Here is a 22961-nt window from a genome sequence, read left to right on the forward strand (position 1 = left end):
TATCTTCTTACAAGATTTTACTGCTATTTTTATTTTGAAACGCGGTAAATGTGATAAGACTAACTTCTCTTTACTTCCATCATAAAACTAGATCAATTTCTTTTAGATTTCAACTGGTTGATGTGCTTCATTCAATAGTCTACTTGCTTTTTGAAGGATATTTACATCCTGGCTAGGTTTATCTAGATTATTATGGGGCATAGGCTTTTTAAAAACCTTAATATGAAACTAGACTAGGTGGTGGATTGTCGAAACTGTTGATTACTGGAATTTGCATTGGTGCTCTGCTCGCTAGACACTTATGAAGCCCTTGCTGAATGCAATCAACGAATAAGGGTTGACGAAGTGGGAATTCAAGGGAGAAACGATTGAAGAGAGATTGGGTTTTTGTTCATGAAATATGGACTCCCGTAAATTTGATATAAAAAGGCAGAAAAAGTGCTTCAAATGATTGCTTGGGAATTCCCAAGGCAAGGTTATTCTCTTGTTTGATGTCCTCGTTGTGTGCTCAAGTAAATAGATATGATAGTTCCATTACGAAAGTCTATGATGGTTTGCTTTCCATTTTTCCAGCACATCAGAACTGAAATTTTAAGAGCTTTTTTGACAGCGTCCCATTAGTTTCAGGTCCTGTATAGGAAATGTATATGCTACTGTTTGTTATGTACGGAGATTTATCTTCTTGTACATTCTGCTGTGAAGTTTGCATTTCCAATTTGTATAGTTCGGACCAATATCCTTTTTTGTGTTGAATTCCGGACTGATAGCTTGTAAAATTTGCATGGACATAAGCTATTGTTACTGACAGCACTGGATGTAGACTGGGTTTAGTGAAGGATCTGATGCAAGATACTCCGCGATAGCTTTATATTGAGCTCATTGCAGTTTGAACCGTGAGACCACACATACAGAAGTTAAAACCATCCCTTCTGCTTTCGGCAAATACAAATGCAATCTTGTCAGTGTTTGTCTTTGCGTTCAAGTGTTTCTTTTTAAAATTGCTTTTCACCAGAAAAATCTCCCCAAGTCTTCCGTCTGCATTAGACCTCGCTACTTGTCACTGTTCCCCCCTCGCGCAGAATTGTCCGCAGAATCATCATTATTTATAGCCAAGGAAACTATCAAAATAACAGGGACCTCTATTGCTCTTTTGGTAAATGGGTATGTGTCGTAGTAAAGAAAAGAACTTAACGAGGTACTTGTGTTAAAAAGTATCGCTTTTATGGATAACGCTAACATTTTGTTTCTGATCCCCATGAACATGGTTTTTATAAATTATAATAATTTTCTTTCTTTCCGTTTTAACACTTGGTGGAACAAAGCCTCTTCTTTGAAACGAAATGAAATGGTCCAAAATTTTGTCTACTCCATGCTAGAAATGTGAAGGTTCATGCCTTTTCAAATTAGTTGCCACATGATTGTCACACCACATCCATGTATGAAAGACATTGCAAATACATGTGCATAAAATGTTAAAAAACGAGGATCAAATACTTGGACAAAATGAATTGTAGGCAACATGAGAAACAGAGAAAAATTAGGAGATCAAAGCCAACTAGTCAAGCTCAAGGCCTAACCTACAGTTAATCTTATCCATGTAAATGCTCTCTTTTACTTGAACAAGGTCAAGAAAACATTGTGGCTCCACTGATCAGTAATTAAGCTCTCATTCTGAACACACTCTCTCCCTCCCTCCCTCCCACTCTCTCTCTGACAATTGTGTGGCTAGGCTCGGTGAACAAATGGATAAATTCCATTTGCCATCACTTGAGTGAATGCTAATGCATAACAAGAGTAGAAATTTTGCAAGTCACAGGAAGGCTGTGTTCTTTTGCTTGTGACTTTGTTTCGCTTCTTTACGTCACAAGGAAATATGTATCGTCTACCAGTAAAAAGTAACCTAGTTGATTCAGGTTCAGACACAACCAAGAAAGGTTTTGGAGACAATAACCAACCCCTTTGTCCAAAACCCCGCCGGCTTGGACCAGCTTTACCGGAATTTCTCAAGCCCTTCAGATGTAGCAAGCATTGGTACGAACTTGTTCATGAATGTATAACTATTTTGCTGTTGTATCACTACTCTAATCTCATTTGGATTTTTTCATCGTCAGCCAGCCAATTACTGACGAAAGAAGTGGAATTCTGAGCCTTGTTGCTGATAAGGTTAGTACTTAGTAATAACATAATTTCAGGTTTTGATCATGTCGCTGGTGCCTAGTTATGATTTTGATATGGATGTCTATTTGTTAGGCAATTGATGGTGGAGAAACCATATGCACAGGGTGCTCACCATGCTGTTACTCAGGATCTCCTCCGGGAAGAACTGATAATCCATTGGTTCATGATGTTCAGTTCATTCATCAAATGGAGCTTCTTTCACCATTTACAAGAACCAAACTTACTGATAAATTTGGGTTCACCTCTACCTCTCCAATATGATAGAGTTTAGGGATGGTTGTCCAAAGAATGAGATCGTCCTTCAAATGGGATTTTTTTGCGCCACTAGTACTATTTTTTGTGGTGTTGATTAGTACAAGCATAAACTATTTTGTTCTTGTTATCTCCCCCCATCTATGCAGTGCGGCTCTCCTTTGTAAATACCATGAGATGAAAAAGAGCCACTTGTATCTTGTACATATTGCTTGATCAAAAGATGAAGCCTTTTTGAATGTGGATTTTCTATTTCTTTTCATGAAAAAAAGAAAGAAAAAGAACTGCATTTGCCTTGTGTTCATCCATATAGCTCATAGACGTCTTCTTCTGTTCTTGAGCAGTTGTAATGATTAGCTGTTCCCTGTTAGTTGTTAGTGAAAACCGAGGGGCTTACACCTTCTTAGCAAGGTAGTGTTATGATAGATGCTAATGGTATTATCACAGAGTGGTTATGAACTTGAAACCAGCAGTGTGACAGAGAACAATCAGAATAAGAAACCTGCCATCATCCCGTCACCATTCCTTTTCTCTATCTCTATAAGAAACATGGAGCCTAAAATAGTGGAGCCTATAAAAGCTCAAAACTAGCCCATTGACCAAATTCTACGCCAATCTTGCCATTATGTCATCGGATCACAAAATAGATGGGGTGGTTTGCCACCTAAATATCTTTGCCTATAAAAGCTCACAAACCAGTAGTGTTATCGTTTTTAAAAAAAATTTCTCGTTCCCTTTGTCTTTTTTTTATTATTATTATCTGTCAGACCTATAACTCACGTAATAATTTGTTTTTCAAAACATGCTTTTAATATCTAAATATTATTTTTTATAAAAAACAGACCCACAACATATGAAACCTACCTCTTTGGGCCGCGCATGTTGAATAATCCTTTTCTGTTTGGCATTGATTGATTTTTTTTTTTATCCTCCTTGATTTTTATTTTAAAAGTTTACAATGGGTTTTTAATTTGTTTTTTTTATTTAGATTTGATCTATATTCTTTCAATTAATTTTTTTTATTTTAATTATTTTATAAAATTAATTTTTTTTTTCAATTTCATACTCATTCAATTTCCTAATCTATCAGATTTTATCTTTATTTCTTTTTGCATCATTTTAAAAGTTGATTTTTTTTACGATTTCATCCTTCTTCATTTTTTTTACTATTTTTGTACTTTGACAAACTTTTTCAATTGATAATTTTTTTTTCTAATCTTGTCCTTTAACATTTAATTACGCTTCTTGATTGAGTCTGGGTCTAAGATTTGACAAGTTACTTCTTTTTTCTAATCTTTTTTATTTATCTTATGTTTTTTTTTTTTAATTTATCTTTTTTTGAAAGAATGTTTTTTTTACTAAATTAAATTATTGCTTAAATATAAGCATCATATGCTCACTTCATGATGCTTTGTTTATTAGAATTGGTTTTACTATTTTGTTTTTATTTGGGTTTCATGGGGTTATCGCGGTTAATTATGGTTGGTCTGAGTTGATTTAGAGTGTAGCTGTCTCGATATTTTCTTAAAAAAACAATATCGCATAATATATGTTGTCTCAATATTTTAAAAGTTTTTTTTGTCTAATAAGCATCAAAAGTTTTACTTTTTAGCCTTTTTATATTTTTTGAAAGTTGGAAAAAAAAATTATTCGACATGTGACATAGCGCATGCTAAAAATCTAGGTGGCTTTATACTAAAAACAGTCAAAAGTAAGGTTTTCAATTTTGTTTTGTTATGTACGAAACGACAAGTATATCTTTTACCATTTAAAAAAAAAACAGAACAACTCAGAATAAATTTCATCTCGTTCTGAATCTTGGTCCATTCTGGACTTCTTAGCTAAACTTTAGTCGAGATGTTCTAGTTTCATTTTGTCCGTTTCAATTTATGAATAGTATTTTTTAAAAATCTATATATTTTTTTTAATTTCATCATTCAATACTTAGTTTATTGGAGATTGAATTTCATAATTTGTTCTTGTTTGCTTTGTTTATGATTATCTCAGTTTCATGACCTATGCCACAGGTTTGACAAATCGATCTAGTTGACATAAGGTTTTTTTTGGTCTATTTTTTATTTTTTTTTCAGTTTCATCAATTAATATTTTTAACATTTGGTTGATTATGAATTAAGATTTATCATTTTATTTCGGTTTGCTTTCTATAAAATTATCAGTCTCATGACCCGAGTCACTGATTTTGTGAGTTAAGTTGGGTAGACTTAGGTTGTTTTATTGTGTCTTTTTTTAGATTGAATTTTTTCCAATTTCATTATTCAACAATGAATTTATTGAGAATTAAGCTTCATAATTTATTTTGATTTGCTTTATTTGGGGTTATTATGGTCTCATGACCGAAGCGGAAATTTGGAAGATTAACCAAGGTTGACCTAAGTTAATTCAATATGTTGTCGTCTTCATACTTTTTATAATTTTCTTTAAGTCAAATTATATTTTTATCAGGCATTCAGGTTATCTCTAAACATGTCGAGTAGATTGAGTCACATCAAGTTAACTCATATTGTTTAAATTTTTTTCTACTATAAAAAATTAGCTACACTTGAAATTTTTTTAATTAAAAAAAATTTGATTTGACCCGTTGTGTAGCGTGGGCTAATCATCTAGAGGAATATTTAAAATTTAAAATTATATTTAGATACTTAACATTGTGTTTGAAATTTGAATTGTATAATTTTAAATTAATTTATCTTTAAATTTGAATTAAAATTATGTATTTTTGAATGTTATATATATAAAAACAATATAACCTCAAACAACATGCTAAAATACTCTAAAATCAAAATTTATCAAATTTTTTTTTAATATCAACCGGAATAAAATTAACATCCTGCACAAAAAGAAAGGCATGCATTTCAATACCCCCATCCTTTTCATCTTTCAATTCAAGTCCCACCTCCCCACAAGGCCTCATCCTTAACTCTACACCAAATACAATTTCTTGTATTTTGTTTCTCTCATTAATTATTATTTTAAATTTGGATTTAAAAAAAATGTTATAATTTTTTTCTTAATAAATATAGATTAGAAGAAAAAATTATGAATTTGAATTAAAATATTAATAAAAAAAAACTAAACGAGGGAAGGATTTTACTATAACTCTCATCACAAAATACTATTCATTAGAATAATGTTTTGTTTTTTTTGGATTTTTTTTTTAATTTCAATTACATCCAACGTTAGGTTTATTGAGGATTGAACTTTATAATATTTTTTTATTTAATTATTGTGAGATTATTTTAGTCTCATGATCTGGACTGCGGGTTTGATCGGTTGACTCAAGTTTTTTTTTCTTTTTTTATTAATTTATTTTCTCAAATTCATCTTTTAGCATTTGGTTGATTAAGAATTATGCTTCGTGATTTGTTTTTATTTGTTTTCTATGAAGCTATCTCCATCTAATGATTTATGTCACGAGTTTAGCTGGTTAATCCGGGTTGATTCAAGTCTTTTTTTATGTCATTTTTTTAATTAATGTTTTTTTTAATTTTATCTTTCAACACCGAATTGATTGTGAATTGGGCTTTATAATTTATTTTAATTTGTTTTCTATTGAGTTATCTTAGTTTTATGACTCAAGTTGTGGGTTTGACAGGTTAGCTCGAGTTGATTCGAATCGAACTGAATCGAACTAATATGTTTTTAACTCAATATTTATTAAATGAATCTTATCTTAAATATTTATTTTAAATCAAACTATATGTTTTTAGTCATTTAAGTTATTTTTGAACTCACAAATTAAACATCTCACATCATATTAATCCTTACACAATTTAAAATTTTTTTATTAAAAAATATTAATAATATCTAAATATTTTTTTATATTAAAAAAAATAATATGATCCTCGACATATCAACGTATTACAAAATTTTATAATGACCACTAATACCAAAACATAAAATATAGACCCCATCTCCCACGAGACATGCTTGAAAAACCTTTCCTTAACTCCTGGACTCTCTTTCACTGATAACACACGCATACAAAATCCCCTCTTTCAGTTGAATCAAGATCTTGTCTTTCTTAAGCAATGCGATTTCAAAATAAGATCTTCAATGAAATTAACTTTCTTTTTGCTGATAACAATCTGGGTTATCTGTAAAACCTGTTAAGGTCGCATCTTTACTTTCAAGATGCACCCCAGGTTCTCCGCTTCATTCAAGAATTATGCTGCTTTGACTAGAAACTGGCCTGAGAAACGAAGCTTTGAGTAATATGCAACATTGGCTCATCGTAATCAGATGTTAAGGGGACGCAGACTCTCTGATGTTGACTCACCTTTGTTACAAGTTCAATCTGGGGAGAAGATTTTGGCATATAGAATTGAAGATTGAGGAGTATTGCAGGTGGCCTTGCACTTCACTTGATTAATTAGGTGTTAGGGATTGTAACACACAATGTTTTCTTCAGCCCTATGCAACATTGGCTCATCGTAAGCAGCGTTTCATTTAGTTTGTAGTAGTGTTATTAGATGTCAAGTGTCATAGAAGCCGTCTAGAAGAAAGCTTAGGCTATATATCAAAATTGACAGTAGGGAATATGATAGAAATGATGAACAAATGTTGAATCCGAGATTCTTGGATTGCTCTCTCTCTCGTTTTGCTCTAATTACTCATCCTTTCCATTATTAGCTCCTTTGTGAGCCAAATTCTCTCAAGCACTCATAGATAATTAATATCCAGATTGAAGTCAACATTTCACTTGCACTAACCTTTTGCTTTCTCTGATGGGAATTCCATCTTTAGAATCAGCTCTTTGGGATAGTATGCTTCCTTCATTCAAATGTTTTTGTTTTTCATTTTTAGTTACTGTTAATGCACTTTTGCAATTCTTGAGTTGTTTTTGTAAGTTATGCTTCTGTAAGTGTGTCTCTTCTCCATTCTTTTTGTTTTTGGTAAATGTGATTTTTATTAGTGCAATTATATGCAAGAATAGTTACAACGATTGTTTTTTATGCAATGTTACTGTTATTTACTTTGTTGATTCATCATTGTTTGGCTTTATATCTTGTCCCTCATTGTGGAGTTTCGTCAGTCTTTGTTATTGATTTCACATTCGTGAGGTTAAAAACATCTCTAGAAGTGATCTCACAGGAGCATTAATTTGTAGCTGTTAGTAATTGGATTACTAAAGTACAGACTAATGGCTATTTGCACTTGATCTGTGTGACCATTCGTAGGTTACTAGACACAGTTAAAGGAACACTTAGCGGTATGATGAACAGTGCTAAGAATGTCGATGGATTTGTTTTGCTGCTTCTATATCAAATTCTATTAGCTGCTCATGGTTGATTTTCTGCCATGTGTCATTGTAGCAGGCTTTTGAGGTAAGTAAGTACAACCCAAGAGAGTCATCGACAAGCAAAAAGGTCACCTGCAACAATGATTTGTGTGCACAGCCTAATCACTGCCTTGGAACATTCAGCAGCTGCCCTTAAATGGTCTCTTATGGCTCTGCTCAAACATCTACTTCTGGGATTTTGGTAGAGGATGTTCTGCACTTGGCAACGGAAGATGGTGCGCACGAGAATTTGTTGAAGACTACATCACATTTGGGTGAGTTATTTTATCATAATAACAATTTTAACACCTTGCCTCAGGATAGCATTCTTCTCTCATTTCAGTGCTTTGGGTCTTGGTAGAGATGAAAATGCAATATGAAATGTGCAGTTGTGGACAGGTTCAGATTGGTTCATTTCTGGACATTGCTGCTCCCATGGTCTATTTGGGCTGGGCATGGAGAAGATTTCTGCTCCTAGTGTCTTATCGAGGGAGGGATTGATAGCAGATTCTTTCTCCATATGCTTTGGACATGGTGGAATTGGAAGTGACTCTATTCAATGTGAACCCGACCCAGTAAGTATTAATTTCTCACTTACCTGATGCTAATTGTGATTGTCTTGATGGAAGGTTATTTGTTCCATAACCTATGTCTGGAACTGTCATGCAGCCCAAGCTATAATATTACTGTGACTCAAGTTCGAGAAGGAACGACATCCATTGATGTAGAGTTCGCATCTCCTTTTGATTCTGGAACTTCTTAATTTTATGTGTATGGTTGACCCAGCCTATTCAACGTTCTCAGAAAAAGCAGGTGCTTTGGAGGATGAAGATTTGCTTCACCACTCTCTTTGAATAATCCAGTACCGAGATTGAATTCTTATGTTCATTTACAGTTTCATTTACTGGCACGAGATAAGCGGCGTCCACCAGATCCCAGGATTCCTTTTGATATGAGGTTAGGCCTTATAACACAGTGCGATGAAAGAGACATTAAGCGTTATCCATCATCACCTGCCTAGTCTTTATTCTCTGTAACTGTATCCTTTTTCTTGATGATGGGCAGTCCTGATGCAAATCCGAGTTTGATACCCCGTATGAGTTTAACAATGCAAGGAGGAAGGCATTTTACTGTCTATGATCGCAATAATTATGATCTCCACTCAGAGATAGTCTCTATTATTTACTCTAATACTGATAGCAAATAATTGCTGAACGGAATTGTAGAACTGCTTGGCTGTATTCAAGAGAATGGAACTCGATATATATTATCTAGTGTAAGTATTGCATTTGATGTGTGTTCATCAAAAAGAAAGTAAACATGTGAATTAGTATTAGATCAAATGAATGCTACACTTGGAATCTAACTGACCTTGTAACAGGTGCAAGTTAGAATTCTCTGCGATCTAGCAGTCCATTGTCATGTAAAATGATGATATGCAATTGAGGTTTGAAAATAGAAGAATGAAATGTTCTCTTGTATTTATGCGAATTCTTGATCCTTGTGCGGAAAAACTTCATGTTTCTCTAATGCAGGTTAATTATGATACGGAGGACTATAACAATTTCCCAACAGAACCACATGCTTCCATGGCGCCTCCTGCAGTTGCTGCTGGACAAGGTAGCAACTCTAGTACAGGATCAACAAAAGAGACCAGGAATGACTCAATGTTCAATTGCATCTCCATATTGCCATAGCCATACTTCTGTTTTAACTAGCTTGATGTCTGCTTTCCTTTTATATATCTTATTATAACCACTGATCTGTTCTTTCGTTTATCAGGACAGTTGTATGATAATTCTTCAGGCCAGCTCTAGGTGGGTCCTTTAGGTTACACCTCTGTATCATATATGATAGAATATCGCCACCCCTTTTTGATAAATAAAAATATGCAATACGGTTTTGTATAATCTCCTATTGCTCATTCATTCTCTTATTTTATTTTTAGCACCTTTGATAGACAAATCAGACCGAGGCATGATTTACATGTTTGTATAATTTATGATGATGGAGGATAATTCAACCCTTGTGTTATTGGATCTTATTTAGGTTTATTTATTAAGTTAATTTAATTTAGCTATTGTTTTATTTAGGTTTATTTATTGGGTTTAATTTAGTTATTGTTAAATATTTTATTTAATGGGCTATAAGTCCAATTGTTTATTCTAATTAGAGTTTTAATATTTATATTCTATTTTTTAAATGTTAGGGAGTTTCGATTAATTGAATAAAAATGATAAAGTTGTAGACTTTTCCAACCCCAATTCTTTTATTCTTTAGTTTTTTGTTTTTTTTTTCTTTGACTTCTTCTTCTTAGCCTTTTCTTTTCTCTCTTCTTTAGCTTTAAATCTCTTTTGTCCCGCATCAGCTTTAGTATCGAATCACAGACTTTTACTTGTTCTTATAGTTAATTGATCTCTTTAAGGCTTGGAAAAATCCTCAAAACTCAACACAGTTCCTAAACCATAAAAATTATGTAGAATCATCATCAACAACTGAAAAAAAAAATAATGTTTTTGTTGACAGCTCAGATTTGAAAAACTTCCCTTGGTATCACGATGCCATGTCAACGCCATATCACCAAACTAGCATGTCAGCGTCATATCACCACACAGACATGCCAGTGCCACATCAACATATATTGCCATGCCAGCGCCACGACAGCCTGTATTGACATGTTGTCGCCATGTCATCCATCATTGACACGTTAGTATTCTTCGCCACATTAGTAGCAGTGACCAGCATCTTTTGACCTAGAATTCTAGTAAGTAAATTACTTTATCTTTTGATACATTGAATTTTACTATTTTGGTATTACACTTGTTATGCAATTTATCATTAATAGTATTCTTTTGTGCCTAAAAAACCTTCATTTGGCATTATATTCTTATACTTTGCTCGCTTTATATTTTGCCATTCAAATTTTGCCTTTAGTCTTTTTTATTAATTGTGGAGCTTATCGAAACTAGTGAAGGTCTGGTAATGCATGCTTAAAATCTTTCTGGTGTTTTTTGTTTTTGATTAATCTCCACATTAAAAAAAATAGAATTATTATTTTTGTATTGTGATTTCACTTGTAAGAATTGTATGTGATCTCAATTCCATTTTAAGTTAGTACACTTATCGTGAACCCGACCCTTAGTAATACTCTTAAGACCATTTGATGGGAGCTACAATCTCAGATGACAAACATGTTTAGAAGAAATGAACCCTAAGAGAGTTCTCGAATAAGGCACCCAAAGACCAATAAATATAACAGGAATAACCATTGTAGGTATGTTCACCCTGAGTGTCACCAATATAATTATCATTTAGGTTACTCTAAATACAATTACCTTGATGAGAAAGTCATGAGCCGTAATAAAATAGAAGCCCTCACTTTTTATGGTCATCATGACCCTTAGATATATGATATGTGGATTTGTGAAATTAATCAATTCTTTGAGTGACACAACTTGTTTGATGATATTAGAATTAGACTTGTTAAGATGATGCCCATTAATGAAGCCCAACTTTATTAGGGAGATGTTGAGGGTTGTTTAGAGAGGAAAGGTAAACCTCTCATAAGTCATAATTGATTGGACCAAAATAAAACAAAAACTACAGGAGAAGTACCTACCCTGGTCTTATAGAAATAAACTCTTACACCAATGGAATAATCTGTCAATGAATATATAACACAATTTAATGATTACATGATGAGATATGCCATAAGAGAAAATAAAGCCTTAACTTTGCGTAGATTTTGTAAGGGTTTGAAAGATAATTTTAGAAAAGAGGTCAGGCTCATGGGTGGTTTTACTCTTAACCAAGCCTATACTGTAGTGCAAGATTATGAGCTGCTTATAAAGAGTCAACGAATAAAATATCAAGACCCTCATATTACCCATTTTAGATCTCAATTTAGGAATGATGGTTCTTTGTTAGGTGCTCCATCATATAGACTTAATCTTAGTGGTGCCTAAATTTATAAAAAAGATGAGGGAAAAAAAGTCGTTAATGAAATGTCTATGATGAGTTTAGAGATTTAGTATGCTAACTGTCAAGGTTCTGGTCATATCTTCTTCAACCGCACCTCCAAACTCTTAGTCGTCTAAGAATATAAGGATATAGGTGAAAAGAAAAACTATTGTGTGCAAGTGTATGAACTCAATCCTGAGAACTTTAATGGCCTAGATAAAGAGGATGTGTAAGAAAAGAGACTTAACACTATAAGTCTAAACGAGTCTAAAAATAAGATTAATAAAGAATATAATAATTCTACTTTAGTGGTAAAGGAAGAAGTATTAGGAAAATCTTTAGTAGAATTGCCTGAAAAGGTAAGTATGGTCTGAGAAGAGTTTTATGATATTAATCTACTTAAATCACTTGATTCCTTACCCATCATGCTTGACGCTTAACACGTCAAAGGTTTGGAGCAACATGCTCCTCACCTCCTAATGCTTAACATCCAGCATGTCATAGATTTAGAGCAACATGTTGAGTTCCCTGATCCTTTACCCTTGACATATGATGAGGAAGATAAAGATAATTCTAATTTACTAGGTTATGTCTAAACTATATCCATTAATTAAGACTTCAAATATTGTTTATTCCACTTCACACTCTCGATCATATAGTGTTCATAGTTACGAATCTAGAAAGCTTGTAGATCTTCTAACTATGTCTTCTTACTTTAAAATGTCTGATTCAGTTGAGTCTTTTGTATGTAAAGTTCATATAATTTGCATGTTGAGATTAAAAAACATATTCAAGCCAGTAATGAACAATATAAATTTTGAGCTCATTTACATAAGTATCATAATACACTTAATGTTAGGGTTTTAATATTTATATCCTATTTTTTTCTAAATGTTTGAGAATTTTAATAAATTGAATAAAAATTATAAAGTTATAGACTTTTCCAACCCTTATTTTTCTCTTCTTCATTTTTTAATTCTCTTTCTTTGACTTCTTATTAGCTTTTTCTTTTCTCTCTTCTTTTGCCCCAGATCAACCTTTTATCATGTAAGCAAATATGATCCTTCTACTTGGAACTTCTGGTTGAAAAGAAAAGCTGTAGAGAGAACATGTGCATAGGATACCTTTCACTTGGTACCTTCCTGCATAAAAGACTACATTAGTTGTAGCTATATTGACTTGCAGAAGTCTTCAAAAAGAAGCAAAGCTTTGGGTCTTTTTCGGTGGAGAGATCAGCTTTTTCAAAGCTCAATTAAAAATTAACAGACTGAGTCTTGCCGCTGTTTGAAGGTTTAATGACTTTGAATCCTGTTACCAGAAGCCATTTCAATAAGCACAAGGGAAAAACAACTCCTCCTGGTCAGGCAAGGCTGCCTTTTCTGTTTTTCTTTAGGGTTGCTACTGGATCAATTCCAAATTACCAACAGTGGACTGCAATCGGCTGATGATAAATACTTCCTCTCAATGAGAGCGAATCTTTGCTTCTGGAAGTCTGAAAGCTATAAGGGTACAACATGACGCGTTAATTAAGGCTATGAAAGGAAGTGGAAGACCAAGAAATTTGATCAATTCCTGGAACCTTCCTGTTGCTATAAAGGGTTTACTTGCAAAGTTTCATTTCATATTCACCAAAAGATAAGTCTAAATAAATAATGGTGATAATGACAAAAACTAAAAAAAAAAAAAAAAACCTGAGGTTTACTCGGTCCCAAAACCATTAAAATAGCAAGTGGAATAACATACGAAAATCACTGCTTGAGGTTTTCAAAACTACAACTCTTATGAAAAAGAAATATAAAAAAAAGCAGGAATTGGATACGTAGCCATAGGTAATTTCCTTCATGCTTCCTGCAGTGACTCCCTCCTTCTTTGACTTTGTCGCATTCAAAGTTGAAGCCAGGCAAAAGCAGCTTGTCTTTTCCCCCCCACCTACCGAGAGATGGAAACTATAGAACGATGATCACGGCCACATGTTCATGGAAAAAACCATTCACACATACATCTAAAGTATTGATTAACCACTCGAACTCTTGGAAAAAACTAACACGAGTCTGGTTCAGTATAAACGCATTGAAATAAACTCGGGTGTGAATCTCATCTAAAGAATTCCAAGTTGCAGGGTACGACTTGTTTTGAGCTGAATAGTTTACAAGCTGCCTTAATCACGGGTAGAAAAATTTGCCATTCAACCGACTGGATTAAAGAAATTAATTTTGTTTTAAAAAATAAAAAGAGATCATGATAACTTGAGAAAAAATATCTTTTCTAAATGAACAAATAATATAACTCAATTCTTATCCCATTAAATATAGAATGATGAAATATAATAAATAAAAAACAACCTAAAAAAATCAACTCTAGTTAATTTGAGTTAGAATAACAAACATGTAACTCCAGTAATCAAGATCAAGCCAACCCAAGTTATCCTACCAGGCCCGAAGCCCGGATCAAGATATCATAATTACCCGATAGAAAAAAGAATAAAGAAAATCACAAAATCTTTTTTTTTTTTTTAAATATCAACCTACATTAACCTTTTAAACCCGTGATCCGGATTATTAGACCCATAGTACCTTACTTGAAAAAACAATGAAGTTCAATTCTCAATCAATCAAGTATTTAAGGATGAGATTGAAAAAAAAATTAATTATACAAAACGATTAAAAACAGAAAATAGCAATTAAAATAATAAGGATCAAAATTGTAATAGAAATAAATTTTATATTTTATTGAAGGGTGAAATTGAAAAGAAAAATTAATTTAGAAAAAGGACCAAAAAACAACCAAAAAAATGATGATCAAAATTAACATACAAAATAAAAGTAATTTTTTTTTTTATTAAAGGTTGAAATTAAGAAGAAAATTAACTTTAACAAAAGAAAAAAATCAAAAGAATGAGGATCAAATTGGTAAAAATAATACACTATAAATTTGAATTGAAAGATGAAATTGAAAGTAAATAAAATTTTTACAAAGAAGACAAGAAAAAACTTAGAAATCAAAATAATAAGGACCAAAATGGAAAAAAAAAATCATATGACAAATTGTTATTAAATGATGAAATTGAAAACAAATAAAATATTTATAAAAGGGACAAGAACAAAAATTAGAAATTAAAAAAATAAAGACTGAATTTTAAATATCAACAACAAGGAGGACCAATCTATCATTTTAAAAGAGTAGAAAGAAGAAAAAAAGAAATCTCCACCAGCGACAAATCGGCCACCCAAAGCTAAGAAGGGAAAGGACACGAAGACGCTTTCAATGACATGGTGGAAGGGAAGCGTTTATTTTTTAGACTAAAGCTTCATATCTTGTTCCACCTAAATCTTCATATCTTTTCTATTTGGATAATTTTATGTCCCTAAAATCTTGTTTGTCTATCCTAAATCCTTTATATTAAACTCCTTAACTAATTGAGTCTTTATTTTTTAGACTCAGTCTCTATTGGGGGAAATTACCAATATGTCATCCATAATGTCATAAGTACAACAAAATAGAAAAAAATCATGTTGAAGCCAATCTTCTTCTTTTGAGCATATCAATTTATCACCAATCTTGTACGATATTTTTCTATTTGATCATTGCTATCTTGTTTAATCTTATAGACTCATTTGTTACCAATATGTTTTTTTTTTCTATTTGAAAGTGGAACAAGTTTCCATGTCTTGTTTATGTGCAAACCTTCAACTATTTCCTACATTGTTGTCATCCATAATAAATAATTTTGGCTATCCTAAAAAGTTTATGGCTCTCTATTCTCTATTAAAAAACAATATGCATTATTGTTTGTTATAACATATTTTAAGTGCTAAGATGGTTTTCTTGTCTGACACATTGAACATTGAATTTTTATATCATTGGTTTTGTTTGATTTTTGCTCCTTATGCTTTGGTACTACTTTAAAAGAGTTTTTTTGTTTTTATTTTTAATTTGTATAAGTTATAGTAGTTCCTTTAAAGTGTTGTATTTTTGTTGATCTTGCAGTGTGTCATCTACAAATATCACATTTCTATTAATTACAAATTTATAGGCAATGAGATACCACAAGTGATACCTTTTAACTACATCAGCATATCCCAAAATATATTTTTTGTTTTATATTGGGAATCATACATTATGTATGAATGACATCTAAATACATGTAAAGAAAATATTATGTTGGTTTTTCGGTCTATATCTATGTTGGTGTTTTACCCTAAATGTAGCCGATATTGACTAATTTATGACATAATAAGAGGTCTTAATTGTTTTTATCATAAATGACTTTACTAGACTTGCAATTCTCAACATAAATTTTATTTTTTTTAGTAAAGTTTTTTCCATCAACTCCACCACAATATTGTTTTGAGGTGTATATGCAATAGTAAATTACCTTTAATATCCTTTTAGCTTATAAAATGTAAGAAAGTTATCATTGGTATATTCTCCATCATTACTTTTCTTTAAACAATTAATCCTTTTTTAGGATTCAAGTTCCACCTTACGATTTAAAATCTTTAAATATTGAAAACACATCTAATTTTTTCTTGATTGAATATACCTATAATCTTTTCTAAAAGCCATCAATAAATTATACTTAATAATTTATTTTTCCTTGGAATGACACTAATAGTCCCCACACATCTAAATGTATCAAGTCTATGATATGTTTTATTCTACCCAATAACTTTATTAAACTTCAATTCATATTGTTTGTGCTCATAATCAATAATGACTTCATTTAGTACGAATTTGCCAATTTAGCATTCTTGTTTTTGCATTAGATTATTCTACCAAAACAAGGACTACAACAACATCAAAGCTTGCATGTTATTTTCTTGTGAAAGAACTCCTCTCTTTTTCATCGTCCAAGGAAAGCTTTAAGCTTTAGGATGAAACCTCTTTCTAGATTAATTGCGTCCAGCTCTGCTCTTATTTTCCCAAACTGCTGTAATAATTATTTTTTAAAAAACAATTAGTCCCCAATTCGGTGCCTAACTTTTTTGCAGCTACACGTTTTTTACGTCAACTTATCCTAAACTTATGAAAACCAACCCTCTTGAAAGATGTGAAAAAAAGAAAAAGAAAAAGAAAAAAATACGCAATTCAAAGTGTGATTTATTAAAGAGTTGTACGTTCAAGTGCTGGAGGCCATGGACATGCTCATGCTCATGCCCAATAATTAATATTCCCTTTGATTCAATTAATGTAGGAGTTAGGTCAACAGCATAGTTGGCTTCGCCTTTTTTTTCTTCTTTTTTTTTCTCATTTTTCTAGCCAAGATAATCATTCAATAATGTACACTGACGTCGACCGTTTACTTCCAACGACCACTACCTCTAACCTTCTATTTTAGACTCTTCTAGTGACATCCTTGTATTTTATTGTTTTTGCATTTATGACCTTGTATTTTACCGATTTGTTTTCTTTCTATTCTCTTTAGATCTTTGTTGACGGTGTCTTTTTTTTTCTTTTGATATTGAGGTTGGACCTAGTCAAACTGACGTAACGATTGAAAAAATAATAATTTTTTTATTTTTTAAAATTTATTTTTTACATTATCATTGTATTGAAATGATTTAAAATGGTAAAAAATTTTAATTTCAAATAAAAAAATCAAAGATTTTTAAAGGTTTTTTAAAAAAAAACATTGTAAGCCTACGAATCATAGTTTTTAGACCCGGCCCAGTTCAAGGTTCAAATTCCGGGTTTTAACCGGGTCAATTTTTTTAAAAAATCAAAATCAAAACGATGTCGTTTTAGTAAAAAAACAAAAACAAAAGTCAATGGGTTGCAATCGGGTTTTTTACCGGGTCAACCTGTCAGGTCACACCAGGTTTTTCTTTCCCTTGTTTTTTTTTCAGCCCGGGTCGGCCGGGTCCTAGATCAACCAGTCATGCCGAGCCGGATTTTATGCTACTAATACATAAATCTTTTTTATATTACTATTTTCAGATATTTCTTCGCAACTGTGTAGGAATCGAAGATTGACGTGGACTGTTAAAAATGCTTAAGAAAGACGCTATCAATTAAAACAGGCGATTTTGGGAATTTTTTTGCAGAATGTCTAAACCAAGGTAGGTTCTCATTTATTTTGGTTTGGGTGTCTTGATGGGAAAGACTCGGCACCAAAAAAAAATCAAAATGATTATTTTATGGGTTTTTTTTCATTTATTTGGATTATTTGAAGAATTCTGAGTATCTTATTATTTATTTATTTTTGTTGACCAAAATGTCCTATTATTATTATTTTTATTTTCACAAGAACACGCAATTGATATATTTATTATAATAATTCTTATTCAGGGAAATTGGGTCTAGAAAAGTAGACTATTTTCGATGTTTGAAGCATCTGTACAACCAAAAAGAAAACCCAAAACTCCAGCATAAGGATCCAATTGAGAGAGAAAAACTAATTGAGGACAAGATTGATACTCGCCAAATAGTCTGGAGGTTCGCCTTATGATTTAAATGTAGGGGCCCACCATCGTCAAAAGTCCAGCCTTACACGGTTTACCCATTCGTGGAACGCCAGTTGGCAACAAACCCCCACCCGGCAAGACAATGATGCAATATAAGGGTGTGTTTATATGGTTGAAGTTGAGTTTGGTGAATAGTTTTTAGGCTCGGCTTGGTGGTTGGTTTGGTTTAAGGTTCAGGTTCTAGATTTTAATTGGGTTATCGGGTTTTGACCAGGTTATCGGGTTTTGATCGGGTTATCAGGTCGTTCGGGTCAAATTTTTTAAAAAAATCAAAATGACGTCGCTTTAATAAAAAAAAAAACAAAAGTCAACGAGTTGTAACCGAGTTTTTGACCTGGTCTTGCCGGGTCGCCGGGTCCACCTCTCGGGTCACACCGGATTTTTCATTCTCTTATTTTTTCTTTAGTCTGGCCTGGTTTCAGTTTCAGGTCGGTTAGATCCCGAGTTGATCCGTCGAGTCATGTTTCAAAACTATGGTTTTGTGTATGAAATTTATTAAAATAATTTATAAAAAGACAAAAATAATTAGTTTTTATAGGTAATACTTAAATTTCATACATAATTTAATTATATCCAATTTCATTCTCAACTTCAATCACGAAAATAAACACACTCTAGCAAGACTTTTTGCCCTCACTCTCTCTCTCTCTATCTTCAAACGACTCTTTCTTCCTACTTCACCTACATCAACCGACTTACCTTTTCTTTCTCTTGAAACACGATCAATTTCAATTCTTTTCTTTCTCAATCCTTTTGAACTCTCTTTCCCATGGCGACCCTTTTCAGTTATGCTCATTCTTTTCATGTTCGTCACCACAAGTTTCCATTTTTGTTTTTGCTGTTCTTGTTTGTGCTGATAGAAAGATGTTCTGGGTTTGGAACATTCGGTTTTGATATTCATCACCGGTTTTCTGACCCGGTTAAAGGGATGTTTGGTGTTGATGGATTGTTGCCAGTGAAAGATAGTGTTCCATATTTTCAAGTTATGGCTCAACGTGATAGAGTTATTCATGGCCGTAGATTGGCTACTAGTACTGGCGGTGATAATAAAAATAATAAAACACTACTTACTTTCTATTACGGGAACGAGACTTATCGGATTGATGGTTTGGGATTGTAAGTTCCTCTCACTTTTAGTTGAGTGTTTTTTTTCCCAAAGTTTTTGTTGTGTTTGGCTGCTGGGAAAGAAAAGAAAATGAAAGGAAAGGGAAAAGGAAAAGGAAAAGGTAACAGAAGGAACAGTTGTGTTTCCTTGTATAGCAACGGCCTATTTGGTTACATGTTTTCTTGTCCTTTTGAGCATCAACTCCTATTAGGAAAAGAAAAGAAAAAAAACCTCCAAGTATTTGCTTTCATTATTTTTCTTTTTTTATTGAAATTAATTCTAAGGCTCAATTTTCTTGGCAACCAAACATGGGATTTAGGTTATTACGTGTATTTAGATGATTATTATTCTGGCTAATCTGTACTGTGTTTGTTCAAATTGTTTCAGTTTACATTATGCTAATGTTTCGGTTGGAACACCAAGTGTGTCATTTCTTGTGGCCCTAGACACTGGAAGTAACCTCTTGTGGTTGCCATGTGATTGTTCCAGTTGTGTGCATAGCCTAAGATCACCATCAGGAACGGTAGGTCAATTATTTTGAATTTTCTAGTTGATTCTAGTTCAATTGAGAACTTAATTTGATTTTGACATCAGCACTGTTGAGAATGCTTATGATTTAAGTTGTTGACGCTTGAATTCTCTTTGAAGTTAAGCTGTCAATTTTTTGGTGTTGCTGTTTGACTGATGATGAATGCTTGCTCTGAGTGATTAGAGAATCCAGTTCTGCATCCTAGATTGCAGATAATTTTTAGCCACGAGTGACGATTTATCACCATTTGAATTTGGACTCTACTAACTGGAAAATTTTCAATTCAAATGAAATCTTGAATCAGCTGTTGTGGTGATTACATCTACTAATTTGATCGTTTATGATACTAGCACTTCCACAATTACCAACTTAGTTTTTTTTCTAAACAGGTAGACCTCAATATCTACAGTCCGAATACATCCTCAACAAGCGAAAAGGTCCCTTGCAACAGCACCTTGTGCTCACAAACACAGCGTGATCGATGCCCTAGTGATCAGAGCAATTGTCCTTATCAAGTTGTATATCTTTCTAATGGCACTTCGACAACTGGGTACTTTGTACAGGATTTATTGCACCTGATCAGCGATGATAGTCAATCAAAAGCTGTTGATGCAAAAATTACTTTTGGGTAGGTAATTTCCACTTGGCTGTTATAAATCAGGAAATGCATTTCAGACCACCCACATGGATTTTGGAAATGGCATGATACCCAAGTACCTTGATAGTGAATATGATAGAGTTGTTAGCCCTTGGTTTTAATTGGAGAACCTGGAGTAAGATTGGATATGGTTAACCCCAAGTACCAAAGTTCTTTCATATGGATTTTGGTGATGTGAAAGATCACTTGTATGTGAGAAACCACACTAGATGTCAGTCATGTGCTATCAGAAACTTGAGGGCGTCTGGTGCATGTATTCTTTCTTTGATGGACTGGAATCATTTCTCTCATTTCCATAACCTTGCTCCTCATTCTTAATTTTTTTTCAAAATCTGTTCAGCAATTTTTACTTATAAATGTGCTATGCTTTTGCAGTTGTGGTAAAGTTCAAACGGGTTCTTTTTTGACTGGTGGAGCTCCCAATGGCTTGTTTGGACTTGGCATGTCTAATATATCTGTGCCTAGTACTTTGGCACATAATGGATATACTTCTGGTTCATTTTCCATGTGTTTTAGCCCTAATGGGATTGGTAGAATCAGTTTTGGTGACAAAGGAAGCACAGGCCAAGGAGAAACGTCTTTCAATCAAGGGCAACCACGCAGGTACTCACTTCTTGAATCTTGATGTGCAGACTTTTTCTTTTTTATCTGCCTTCCATGCCTGTTGTGCTTATTTTTTGAAAACTTGTTACCAGTTCGCTTTACAACATCAGCATCACTCAAACAAGTATTGGTGGACAAGCTAGTGATCTTGTTTATAGTGCAATTTTCGATTCCGGTACCTCATTTACATACCTGAATGATCCAGCTTATACACTTATAGCGGAGAGTGTAAGTAGTTTTAGTAGTGAGTCTTGATATTTGCTTGACTTCCTACCTTTTGTGTACTTATTACTTGTGCTATTTTTGCAGTTCAATAAGCTGGTAAAGGAAACACGTCGCTCATCTACTCAAGTCCCATTTGATTATTGTTATGATATAAGGTCATTTATATCCGCACAAATTCTCCCATTTTCATGTGCTTAGTGTTCTGTAATCCTGCAGGCACTGACTTCCAATTTAAATGCAGTGCTAATCAAACTGAGCTGACAATTCCCGCAGTGACTCTAGTAATGAGCGGTGGAGACTACTTTAACATAACAGACCCCATAGTACTAGTTCAACTTGCGGTAAGCATGCCTCCATTTGTCTGTCTGATATCTTATTCCTGCTTCTTGGAAAACAAGTTTATTCTTGCGAACTGCAGGATGGTTCAGCTGTATATTGTCTCGGTATGATCAAGAGTGGAGATGTGAACATCATTGGACGTGAGTATCTTACTATCTATAGTTTTCCTTATTTTTGGAATTTATTCTTCATTACATTTGGTACCGTTTCTTAATTTGTTAATTTATGGATTTTTTGTGTTGGGGGATGTTTCTGTTGAACCATAATTTCTTAATCTCATGCTAGACAAATAAGTTTTGCTAAGTGTGAAAGTTGGTTAGGTTTTGTTTCTTAAGATTAACACTATTTTTTAAGATAAGACTTGGAAACAATAAACAAAACTTTGAATTAGCAAGTCTAAACTTGGCATCAATTTCTTAATGTGTGCAGTGAGAAACTGTTCCTTACATTATCAAAACTTATCTCCTTGTAGAAAATTTCATGACTGGTCATCGCATAGTTTTCGATCGTGAGAGGATGATTTTGGGTTGGAAGCCATCTAACTGTGAGTATTTTTCCCGTTTTGGATTGGATCTCTAAAATCAAACACCATTTTTCCTCTTCCTTTCGTTACTAGTTGTTCTACCTAATGAAATTTCTTTTTGTCCCCAGGTTATGATAACATGGATACCAACACTCTGGCTGTATCCCCAAATACTGCAGTACCTCCTGCTACTGCAGTTAACCCAGAAGCCAAACAAATACCAGCATCATCACCTCCCGGTGGGAGTCATTCACCACGGTCCAAACCGTTTAATTTCACATTAATGATGACACTAGCTCTATTCTTTGCTATTGTTTGATTTTTTTTCTTTTTCTTAGTGTTCACAACTTCAGGCATTCGTTTTCCAGTTATTGTATACACCAAGATGGAAGCATTTTTGGCTTCCTCTTATTTTTTATTCTTAGTCTTAGATCATAGTAAACATGACTCGATGCTGGGGTTGTAAATATATTTTGATTATAAACAGACAATTGATATGATACAGTTACAAGATTACATTCTGGTTATAGCTCACAGTGCACTTCTGTATCGTTCATGTCCCATTTCTCTTTCTGAGAGTTAGCATTCGTCCTTCCAATCGACTTGTCTTATTCAATGTTTGTTCAACGTACCAAAACTAGCTGTCACCCCACCAGTCGTAGGAGATGCAAGGATTGATACATAAACTAACTTTTTATTCGATTGATAATCATATAAAGCTGAAGAAATTTTAGCCATTTGCATCAAGATCAAACTTCCTTCTTGCATGTGTGCTTCCGGAGGTGAGAAGAAAAATACTCATAGCAGCTAACCCAAAGGAGGCCAG

At 33.2% G+C, this 22961-nt stretch overlaps 2 protein-coding genes and 1 pseudogene across 2 annotated transcripts; all 3 read left to right on the plus strand.

The window, feature by feature from the left end:
* The first annotated feature begins 955 nt into the window (after positions 1–955).
* Positions 956–2669, plus strand: LOC112327642 (uncharacterized). The gene is made up of 3 exons (XM_024602013.2): positions 956–2031; positions 2112–2163; positions 2251–2669. The coding sequence occupies exons 1-3, from the start codon at positions 1874–1876 to the stop codon at positions 2437–2439; spliced, it is 399 nt and encodes a 132-aa protein (XP_024457781.1). The 5' UTR covers positions 956–1873; the 3' UTR covers positions 2440–2669.
* A 3913-nt stretch (positions 2670–6582) lies between these two features.
* LOC112327540 (aspartyl protease family protein 1-like) lies at positions 6583–9639 on the plus strand (annotated as a pseudogene).
* Positions 9640–18734: 9095 nt separating this feature from the next.
* On the plus strand, positions 18735–22662 carry LOC18099139 (aspartyl protease family protein 1). Its single transcript, XM_024600492.2, has 10 exons — positions 18735–19269; positions 19646–19781; positions 20177–20415; positions 20821–21048; positions 21141–21276; positions 21358–21428; positions 21515–21614; positions 21692–21752; positions 22085–22156; positions 22264–22662. Exons 1-10 carry the CDS (start codon positions 18923–18925, stop codon positions 22452–22454), a joined length of 1581 nt encoding a protein of 526 aa, XP_024456260.2. The 5' UTR covers positions 18735–18922; the 3' UTR covers positions 22455–22662.
* Positions 22663–22961: the final 299 nt, after the last annotated feature.

Source organism: Populus trichocarpa, chromosome 5 (assembly GCF_000002775.5).
Source record: "Populus trichocarpa isolate Nisqually-1 chromosome 5, P.trichocarpa_v4.1, whole genome shotgun sequence".
In the NCBI taxonomy this organism is placed as follows: Eukaryota; Viridiplantae; Streptophyta; class Magnoliopsida; order Malpighiales; family Salicaceae; genus Populus; species Populus trichocarpa.

Excerpts from the sequence above, each read along its gene's own strand:
- LOC112327642 (XM_024602013.2), top strand. The coding sequence starts at position 1,874 with ATGTATCGTCTACCAGTAAAAAGTAACCTAGTTGATTCAGGTTCAGAC. Across the intron at positions 2,032-2,111 it reads TTCAGATGTAGCAAGCATTG|CCAGCCAATTACTGACGAAA; the intron begins GTACGAACTTGT and ends TTTCATCGTCAG. Across the intron at positions 2,164-2,250 it reads TGAGCCTTGTTGCTGATAAG|GCAATTGATGGTGGAGAAAC; the intron begins GTTAGTACTTAG and ends TCTATTTGTTAG.
- LOC18099139 (XM_024600492.2), top strand. The coding sequence starts at position 18,923 with ATGGCGACCCTTTTCAGTTATGCTCATTCTTTTCATGTTCGTCACCAC. Across the intron at positions 19,270-19,645 it reads CGGATTGATGGTTTGGGATT|TTTACATTATGCTAATGTTT; the intron begins GTAAGTTCCTCT and ends AAATTGTTTCAG. Across the intron at positions 21,277-21,357 it reads ATACACTTATAGCGGAGAGT|TTCAATAAGCTGGTAAAGGA; the intron begins GTAAGTAGTTTT and ends CTATTTTTGCAG.